This window comes from Pelecanus crispus, chromosome 6, assembly GCF_030463565.1.
Source record: "Pelecanus crispus isolate bPelCri1 chromosome 6, bPelCri1.pri, whole genome shotgun sequence".
Taxonomy (NCBI): Eukaryota; Metazoa; Chordata; class Aves; order Pelecaniformes; family Pelecanidae; genus Pelecanus; species Pelecanus crispus.
In genome coordinates, this window is record NC_134648.1 from 9,355,081 (window position 1) to 9,365,305 (window position 10,225).

The window sequence follows — 10,225 nt, forward strand, 5'->3', positions numbered from 1 at the left end:
TTACTGTAATCTTGGCCAGTATTGAGACATATCAGGTTCACTGCCAGGAACTTGAACTGGAACTGACACTCCAGGGGAAATGAGACCTGAAAATTGAGGGGGAAAATGGATATTTTAGTTTTCTATACACAGCACAATTTTTGCTTTACAGTTTCACAGATTTGTGCTTGTGTTCCGGTAAGTATTAAATCTTGCCATCAGCAGAGATGGCCTGCAGAATCGGGGGGGGGGGGGGGGGGGGGGGGGTGGGTATATTTTAAAATCCTATGCACATCTCACTGATTTGTTGTTATAAATAAACTGTCATGCTTTGAGATAAATGCTAGAGCCTCGGCTCATTTGTATCAATCGGGAATTCAGCCCAAAATACACTGAACATTTCTATTCATTTTAAGTGTGTCTGGCTTGCTCCTGCTTATGCTGACACTTACCCCTTTTTACCCTATTTTGCCTTCTTATGCATAGGTTAATATTTCTACAGGTTACCTGCCTCTCTGATAACTTCAAATCTTTAGCAAAAAATAGCCTCTGACACAGACACTGTAAAAACACGTTCTGGTATGAGTAGCTCCGCTGAAATCTAAAATTGAAATAAATGCTGCTTTAGAATTTAATTACACAGGGAAGATTTTGCGGGATGAGGGCCTCACTGAAGAGCTTTCCACGGCACCGCTATTCAAACACCACCTCTGTTAATCAGCCATCTTTCATCTACCCCTTCAGCAGCAGATTAAAAGTCAGATTTTCTGTTCTAGCCTACAAGGTGATACATTTTTGTCTTCTGCCTGGTTTGGCAGCTACTAAACACAACAGAGAGACCTCTCCCAGGGATGGGGAGACTCCTCCCAGCAAATACATGTGAAAAAATGGATGGCCAGAGCAAGGAAGCCGTGCTGGCAGAAAGGCGAGGGGAGCGCGGGGCCACTCACCTGTGGAAGTGGTGCCAGAGGTGCCCATCGGCTGGCTGTTCATGTGTGTCTGCATGTGAGGAGGGGTGTATGTATCATAGCTCCGTCCATTCACCGATGGACTGGTGGGCAGCATGCAAGAGTAGGAGGAGGTCTGGCTGGGTACCGGGGGCTATGGGAGCAAAGGACAAAACAGCGTTAAGGATCGGCCGAGGTCAGCACCACGTTACGCTCTTCTGGGTGGATGTGCCAGCCCGCAGGAGCAGCGTGCACAAGCAAAAATGAGCTTCAGTTTCAAATGTGGGGACCTAGATGGAAATCCCTATTTAGGAGCTCAACCAAGCAGCCTCTTCCCTGAGGTTTTAGTCTACAGAAACAACATGGACGGTCCCCTGCGCCTTTTCAGACACCCTTGGCGAGCAGATCCCTACATCTAGACGCTAACGAAGGTGTTGCGTACCTAAGCCAAGGAACCAAAGCCCTTGTTTGTGCTTATCTAGAAGAAAGATGTTTCCTGCCATTTGCAGCTACAGAGAGACAGAACAGGGCTGGCATCTAACCTTGCATTTGGTGGTGTAACTAAAAACCATTAGGGGTGTAACTAAAAATTACTCCGCTGAGGCGCACGGGCTGGTCCTGCAACTGCGAGCAGGTTGCACATACGCAGAGACAATGTGTGGGGTTGGGGTGTCACAAATGTGTGCACTGATCCCCCTTCAGAGCCTCCATCACCCCAAACCCACACATACATGTGCATTGATACCCCATCAGAGCCGCAGTCACCCCAAACCCGTGCCAGCAGCACCCCAGCAGATCCCAGGTAAATCTCCATTTACCTAAACTCCAGCCCTTAAAACTTCTCCTGCCTGGGGGGAGAGCAGCTGGGGGCAGGGAGTGAGGGGTGGCCCAGTGCCAGGGCGGGACCAGGCAGGGGCATCTCCTGCTCCGGGGTGCTGGTGGAGTGGGGACCAGTGTAACCCCGACACAGGGAGACAGCAGGGGAGCAGGAAGCGGGATGAGTAATTCCCGCTCTGAGCGCACAAGACTCGACACGTCTGCACATATTTCCTCCATCCGCACATCCCTGACACGCCATCTCTGAAAATACTGACAGCCTTGCTCGCTAAGCACACATGCTGTGCTCCTGGAGAACCAGCAACGCGCCCCACATCCACAGGGAGATGCCGACGGTTCGGCTGCCAAATTTCCTGCTCTGACATCGCGTGGCCATCACGTGGCATCACGTAGGCAGGACTTTCCCGAGCAGCTCACACATGCCAGGTCCCTGCCCAGGTGCCCAGCAGTGAATCAGGGGTCTCCTGATTTCCCAAGGGTCCCCTCCCGTATCAGCCTTTTGATCTTTTGTCATCTGCTCTCAGCCTGCTGCCGGGAACAGCACCACCGGCCTCCAACGTCACGAAATAGCAGCCTAGCCGACGTCATTTCTTTCCACGGACTTGCGCGACTCTAACTTTATTTGGTTAATTTTGGTTCAGCAATTAGTAACATAGTAATTGCCGCAGCGAAGGAGTCAGGCTCTCTAATCTGCTCGCCTGTCTCCAGCAGTGGTCAATGCTGCGTGCCTCAGACAAAGCTGTAAAACTCCCGTAATTGGCCAGCACCTTCCTAGGCCAACCCCACCATTAAAAAAGGAGGAATTTTGCATCTGAAAGGTCTATAGAAACAAACCCCAAAGGAACAGATTTCTTCCTAACCCAGCTGGTGATCAGCTAATGCTTTCAGGCATGAGGATTGACAGCTCTTGCAATTCTGGCTTAGCTGGCATAACCACTGATGCTAATCACATCCTGCCCTCTCTCAGGTGTTCCTAATGCGCTGCCGCCGCCACGTTACCTATGCCGAGAAGGTTGGATCCCTCCAGCAGCTTATTCGGGCAGCAGTTTCCACAATACTGCACCAGTGAGTTCCATAGGTTAACCATGGGGTTTGGTTCTCTTTTTTCCCCCCACAAAGGGATTTTTCATCCCAGATTTGTTGTCTTGTAATTTTGAGATCCTTTCTCTCTTAAAATTTGGGAAAAGGCTTGTCAGAGCACCAGGACTCACAGTGCCCTTTCCCTTGCGATTGTCCCAAAATAGGGCATCTTTTCAGAGGCCGGGGGAGCCTTCGGTGCCAGTTTCCTTTCAGCATCTTTTGGGCCTGTAACCCCCCGTCCTGGGGAGGAAGAGCCCCCGCGCTCCCGCACGCCCCGGGGGCCGACGAGTCCCGAGGGAGCATCGTGCCGTGGCGGCGGCGCCGGACTTACTTGCATAGGCAGGTTGTTGGCCATGGTGAAGCTAGGCATGGGCGGCAGCGCGCTGTACGTGTTTGTGAGCGCCGTGTCCGTTCTGCCCAACATGGAACCTGATGTGAAAGAGGAAACTATAATAGAATAGACAGATAGATGGACACATTAGTTTAACCACAGTTACAGTCGGCGATACAGTCTCAGAGTCTCATTTTCCCAAGAGGATGGATGAACGTGAGCAGGTCGGTGGCATTACCGGGGGTGGTTGGTTGCGGGATCGGCTGGTAAACGCTTGTGCTGAAACTACTACTGATGGGAATGTGGCTGGGAGTGTTGCTGGCTTGTCTTCGCTGGTTCCTCAGCTTCTCTTCCCTTCTCCACTTGGCCCTTCTGTTAGAAAACCACACCTGAAAATACAGCGGTTGAGGGACGTGAGTGACCTTACGAGAACTAGAGGCGCGGGGCCTCCCCCACGTAACTCAAGGCTGTGCTGGTAGAAAGCTGGCTTGCAGCGTAGCAAAGCAGCGTGCAAAAGCAAACCCCGGCTGCTGTTATTTTCCTGCAGTAGGAGACGGACAAATACCCGCTCATAAATAGGGCCTGCCCTGGGCTTTGAGAAGCCAGGAACAACAATATTAGAATAGTAATAGTAAAAATAATAATAGTCATAATCGCACAGCAACTCGGTACCTGTATCCTTGCTTCAGGCAGGTCTATTTTAGCAGCTAGTCTCTCTCTTGCAAACACATCGGGATAGTGGGTCCTCTCAAATTCTGCAGAAGGAAATGTTACCGTGTTAGCTGCAAAGAGTCAATGTGGCTGCCTGTAAAGTCGGAGTCGTTCCTGCACTGTCTATGCTCTGCTCTTAAGAAACATCTCTGTAAAGGCAAAGCTGAGCTTTCTCTGTGTGTGTGTGTTAGGAAGGAGGACGCCTTGCCTGCCGGGGAACATTGCTAAGGGGATTGGCAGGCCTGGGTGCAATGCTGCATCTTTCAAGAACCGGTGAGGGCTTCTGCCTCTGCTGAGGGGGTCCCCAAGGCAGCTCTGACCCTGTCACCAAGAAGCGAAATGGCACGTCGCTAAACAACAGCAGAAAACAAGAACAAAGATCTGCAGCGGGTCAGAGGCGAGGTGCGCCCAGGCCGGTCAGGGAAAAGGGCACCTGCTCCCAGCCCCGGGCAGCGGCAGTGCTGGGGACGGGCAGCGAGCGTGGGGGCAGGCACGGAGGGCTGCTGCCAGCCCCAGCCGTGCCCTCGCCTTCCCCGCGTACAGCAACGCAGCCCGGCCAGGGACACGGCGCGGTCAGCAGGAGACTTATCCCCCGTGAGAGGAGCCCAGGGTGTAATACCGATGTGTCGGTATGATCTGTGCCCCGAGCGCGTTCCCTTTGAAAACCTTTTAACAGCTTTTCGGTGCATATGGCAGCCATCGATGAATATTTGGAGCTCAATGAATAAAAGAGCGTGGAGGGAGCGACGGGCTTAACATATATACATATCTATAAGGCACATGAATGCCATGTTTCCGTTCAGCTCTTAATATAGCCAGGGCGCGTTTCGCTTTTCTCTCCTGCTTCAGCTGTAGGAAAAATGTCACTCACCTTTCTCAAGGGCTTCGATTTGCTCTTGGGTGAAGGATGTCCTATTTCTCTGCAGCTTGCGTTTCAGCTGGAGTCTCATTTGGGCCTCGTCTGAATCTTCTCCGTTAGAGCTGATGGAGTTAGTGTTTTCCCCTCCTCCCTCCTGTTGCGGACAGCCATCTGCGGAACGGAGAGTCGGAAAGTGAAACGCAGGTACCCTTGTTTTAAGATCCCTATCAGAGAAATAACGCGATTGGAAGCAGGTCCGGCCATGTTTGCTGACACCCTCCCTTAAAAACATCTCGGGTATCAAAGCGACGTTGCGCCAATGACACGGGTAACATGGAAACATTTCGGTTTCCAGCGTTATCGTAAACATCGGAGATGAGGAATTACGATCGCCTGGTCTTAATTTCATTTTGTTTTTCCTCTGGAATAAAACCCGCATAAAAATACTTTCCCCTGAAAGCGATTCTTTCCATGAATCGCTGCTGAAGTGCCATGGCAGTCGCCTCTGTCTGCTGCATTTATTTACCTATTGCTATATTTAAAATAGTGATGTTCAGTATTTCAGATTATCTATAATCAGTAATTCCTAGCTAATCAATTAGATGTTGATAGGTTTGCAGAAAATGCTATTAAGAAACCAAACGAAGCTTGTAATCTTTTTTAAAAAATATTTATCCAGTTTTTATTTGAATTCTGCACAGTCAATTTCATTTTAAAGGTTGTGAATTTAGAAGTGCCTGCATTGTTCTGCAGTTTTATTCAACTATTGTATGAGTGTGCATTGCCTTGACACCTATTACTGAGCACAGCTGTAATTATATCATCACCAAGAACAGGCTATAATTGCTGAAAATGGAATTTTATATTTAGATAAAAGGACTGTCCATTCTTTGTAATGTGTTGCACCAGAGAAAAGTAAGATTTCTTTTAAAATTTTAACATGTAATTTTAAAAGAAATAGTAGCGAGTTCACTAACTAGCTAAATACGCTGTTCTGCAGCTGAACGTTTGGCACACCATTTAAGCGGCACGTTTTTAATTAGGGCATTTCCACCACTTTTAATGTAATTTCTGCCATTAGAGAGGGGAAAGTTTCATTGTGCTCTCCTGTCGGGCGGTCGCAGGGGTGCGGCCCGGGCCCGGCCGGCTGCGCGGGGCTCCGCGGGCACCCGCGGCCGGTCCTGCCCGGGCGGAGCAGCCCCGCTCCCGAAATCCGCCCTCCCTCGCCTTTCAAGGCGTATTTTTCGAGGCGTTTTGATGTCGCATAAAGGGGGGAGACGGGATGAGGGACGCATGGGCTACTTATGCTAATTCCCTTGAAAAGTTACGCCAAAAATAAATAGCGACACTCCCGCTACATCCTTTAAATATTGTGGGAAATCAACTTTAAAGTAATATCATTTATAATCGGCGAACAATGGCCCCGGCCTTCAAAGCTCGGGGGGAATTGTGACAGGATCTGGTGGGACCCTTTCAACCACTTTGAAATGTTTTAAAACCCGAACTTTCTCCCCCATTTAAACACAGGGATTCAGCGGCCGTGGTCACCATATGGGCGGCCGCAGCCCCATTGAGGCGGCCGGCGGCGGGTGAATAGCGGGGGGGGGGGGGGCTGCCTTTCAGGGCACACAAAGCCGCCGAGCCCGGGCAGAGCCGCCCGGGGCCGCCGCCGGACCCCCGCCACCGCCCGCACCGACCAGCACCGACCGGCCCGGGGGGCGAGGGGGCCGCCCAAAGGCGGCGGGGGCGGCCGCGGCCCCCGCCGGGGAGCGCCGGGCACCCGCGGGGCCGCGCCGCCCGTCCCGGGGCCAGCGCGAACCGGGCGCCCCCCTTGCCCCCCCCCCCCCCTTATATTTTTTTAAAACTCGCGAAGCCACGGGCTGTGCAACCCCGTCTCGGTGCGCTCCCCATCTCCCCCCCACCGGGAGCCTTTCAGCCAGCTAAAAGTTTCACCTAGAGTTAAACTCGCTTACGATTATTTAAAACCCCCGCGCCGGACAATTAAGATATCTTCTTTTTAGAAGCTCCCCCCTCCTTTTTTTTTTTTTTTTTTTTTTTTAAAAAAAAAAAGCCCCTAAAAGGAGCGATCTCAATAGGGCTGTTCCACCTTCCAGACCTAATCCGTAAGAAAGCGAGTGAATGTCCGTCCCTATTATCCTATAGCCAGACCATCTGACGCTGGGTATAGGATTTGTTTCCTGGAAGAAAAAAAAAAAAAAAAAAAAAAAAAAAAGAAAAAAAAAAGACGCTGGGAAATAAAATCATTCCTTAGTTTCTTAGTGTCTTAATCAGTGAGGCGGAAAACAAGCAAAAAAAGATAGCAAACCAATTGCGGCACCTCTCAGCTATAGAGCTGGGATCAAAACATTGTAGCATCTGTTGAAAGAGAAAGTGTCTAAATCCTATAGAAGGCTTTAGTCTTATAAGAGGGGGTGGGGGGGGGAAGATAAGAAACAGTGTCTCGGTGATCCCTAAAACCACTAAATCACTGGAGAATTTCTCCCGGATAGAGATGTCTCTTTTTGTTCTGTCAGCCCTCATGTATCCATTATTTTATTCACTGCTGCATGGCGTTTATCAGATTGAGACCATATTTGTACCCCTCTGAGACCTAACCTCGCCTTATGCTTTTTGAGTAATGGACTCTTAAAATCCAGTAACATACCCCTGCAAGGGAAAAACATTAGAGGGAGCATGAATATTCCAGAGGAAATCCATTTTATTAATTTTAATTTGGCGGTGCGGATGTTTTACGTGCCTGCCTGCCTGCCCCTCGCCTCTCCTGCCCACGCACCCCCGCACCCCCGGCCCGAGCCAGCCCCGCTCCGGCTGCAATTTGGGAGAGGGCTCCCGGGGTTCTCCCACACGGGGCGGGGGTGTCACCACCACCCCCAGCAGCTCCGCCGCCCCCCGCCACAGCCGCCCCCGCCGCAGCGCTGGGGCGGCCCCGGGGTGCCCGCACCGCCCCGCTCCGCACCCGCGCACGGCTGGGCCCGGGGACAGCGCGCCGCGGCGGGGAGGGCAGGCAGGGGGGCGCCCTAAATTTTTCCATTTAACTCTTTTTCTTAAAAAAAAAAAAAAAAAGGAACAAAAAACCGGCGGGAACGGAGAGCGCCCGGGCCGTTTGGAGCCGCACGGGCGGAAAGTGCGCTCCCCTCCGCCGTTTGGCTCCCGGGAGCGGGGCAGGGAAGGAAGGACGGGGAGCCCCGAGGCCGGGATGCGGGGATGCGGGGATGATGGCGGGATGCGGGGGCAGCCCCCGCCCGGCCCCGGCCGCCGCAGGTAGGGGCGAGCCGGCGGGCGGCTGCCGGTCGGGTCCGTCCCGGCTCCGAGGGGGGACGTCGGGCAAAACAAAATTTAAAAAAAAACCAACCCAAACCCAAAGTGGGGGTGGGGGGGAAAGCGAGGGCTCCGCTCTATCTTTCTAGTGTCCTTCATAGATTGTTTTCTTCTCTTAAAACTGACATGTCTAATTGGCAAGCGGTGCCATATCGTGTCCAGAGGTCTCCTGTGGAACATTTCTACAGCTGTCTCCTTCAACTAGACGCTTATTCATGTCGCCTTAATGAGAAACAAAACGATCTCTAATGAGCAATTACATAGCGACAGAATTGTTCCCATAACAAATTCTTGCGTGTGACAGAAACATCCTTTGTACCAGATATTCCGCACACTGTTACCGATTTTTTTTTTCCTTGCGGGGTGAAAACAAAAAGCAGGTTGTTGTATATAGACACCTCTTCTAAAGGAATGACCGCAGCCAGGGGGAGAGCCGAGCCTCCACAGAGCCCGCATTCAAAAAGAAGCCATTAACCATCTTAAGTATGTAACGTAACATCCCATTATCCTTCATATTATCCCCTTGTCATTCCTACAACAAATACCTATTAATCTTCAGGACAAACAGTTTCCGATATTGACAAAGTTGTTGCGGGCCCATTGAGGAGGAACTGTAGTCAGCCCTACGGAGACGGTCACCGGGCTGCGGCTGCGGAGACCCCGGCGCGGGAGGGCGGCCCGGGCGGGGGCGGGAGCCCCGATCCCCGGGCGAGGTTCAGGACCGGCCCCGGCGGCGCTGGCAGCGGCTGCGCCCGGGCTGCCCTGCCCGCCGGGCCCCGCCGGCCCGCAGCTGCCCACCCCAGAAAATCGCCCGTGCCCTCGGCACGGCGGCGGCCGTCGGGGACGGGGCGAGCGGGACGCGCGGCGGGGCCGCCTCCGCCGGGCGAGGCCGAGCCGCCCCGGGCCGGGGAGCGGCGGCCGGGCGGTGCCTTACCTTGGGCGGGCTGCCCGGGGACCGAGGTGCCGGGGTACCAGCCGGGCCGGGTGCCCCAGGTGCCCGTCTGCCCGTTCAGCATCCTTAGCTTGTCGTACATCCCGTCGGCACCCATCTGTTGCTTTTCGCTAGCCAGGTTGCGTAGGACTCTGTTTATCGACGACACCTGGAAGGCAAAGGACAGGAAAGGCAATGGTAGTGCGGTAGCGCGCTCCCCGCGAGCCGCCCGCGCAACCCCCGCGCCCCTCCGCGCCCCGCCGCGCTGCGGGCGGCTCGGCCTGGGCGCAAAGCGGGGCTTCGCCCCAGCCGCCGCTCGCTTACTGCTGGCGGTGGCGCAAGCAAACAAACAAACCACGGGGGAGGGGGGGGAAGAAAAAGGAAAAAAAAAAAAAGAAAAAAAAGAAAAAAAAAAAAAAAGCCCCAAACCCAACCCTGCAAAACCAGAGTGATGGCTTCGACTGATGCTCGCGGTCCTGAGGCGCCAGGCGCAGGGGTGACCCACAATTTTTTTTTTTTTTTTTCCCCTCCTTAAAGGCATTTGTCAGATTCTGTATGAAAAAATGCGTCTGACCCTGCCACATGCAAATGATGTGAACCTGCTATCCTCTCATCTGATATCAAAACAAAGGAAGCAGAGGCTCGCTACGGCTACCCAGCATTGTACACGGCACACGGGAAGGTTTTTTTCATGAACTTACACTGGGTATATTATCGTTGGTACAGACCCCCTCTGATAGTAATCTGTCTCGAATCTCCCACGCAAAGATGGAGGGGCACTCTCGTTTATACTGCGCTATTTTGCTTACAACTTCTGGAGTCGCTACTCTCGGTTTACTACCTCCGATTGCCCTGGGTCTGATGGAGCCAGTTTCGTAATACCTGCCCAAAATTTTACTCACACATCCATTCGACACCTGGATAGGGAAGCGGACAGAAAATCACATTATTAATAATTTCAAGACAAAAATAAAATTGTTTAAGTATGCATTAAACAATGACAAGCTTACGTTTTGATTGTCCAGCACTTGGACTTTTGCATCTGCATGGGTCTATAACACAAAAATATACCTTAAATGGTATGAGAACTTACTGAGAGAGTCTTTTTTTTTTCTTTAAAAAAAAATTACATTCGTGGCCCTACCCTCTACAGAAGTGATACTTTAAAAACATTTGGAAGAAAAAAAAAATCCGCTCAAAACGTCATTCTT

General features: G+C 52.1%; 1 protein-coding gene across 1 annotated transcript in view; it reads right to left on the minus strand.

Moving 5' to 3' along the window:
- Positions 1 to 10,225, minus strand: part of PAX6 (paired box 6) — a 14,133-nt gene continuing 3,908 nt past the window's right edge. The window contains 9 exon segments of the mRNA XM_075711828.1: positions 1 to 86; positions 930 to 1,080; positions 3,175 to 3,290; positions 3,413 to 3,563; positions 3,847 to 3,929; positions 4,757 to 4,915; positions 9,018 to 9,183; positions 9,716 to 9,931; positions 10,025 to 10,066. Of these exon segments, the coding sequence (XP_075567943.1) occupies positions 1 to 86; positions 930 to 1,080; positions 3,175 to 3,290; positions 3,413 to 3,563; positions 3,847 to 3,929; positions 4,757 to 4,915; positions 9,018 to 9,183; positions 9,716 to 9,931; positions 10,025 to 10,066 (1,170 nt within the window).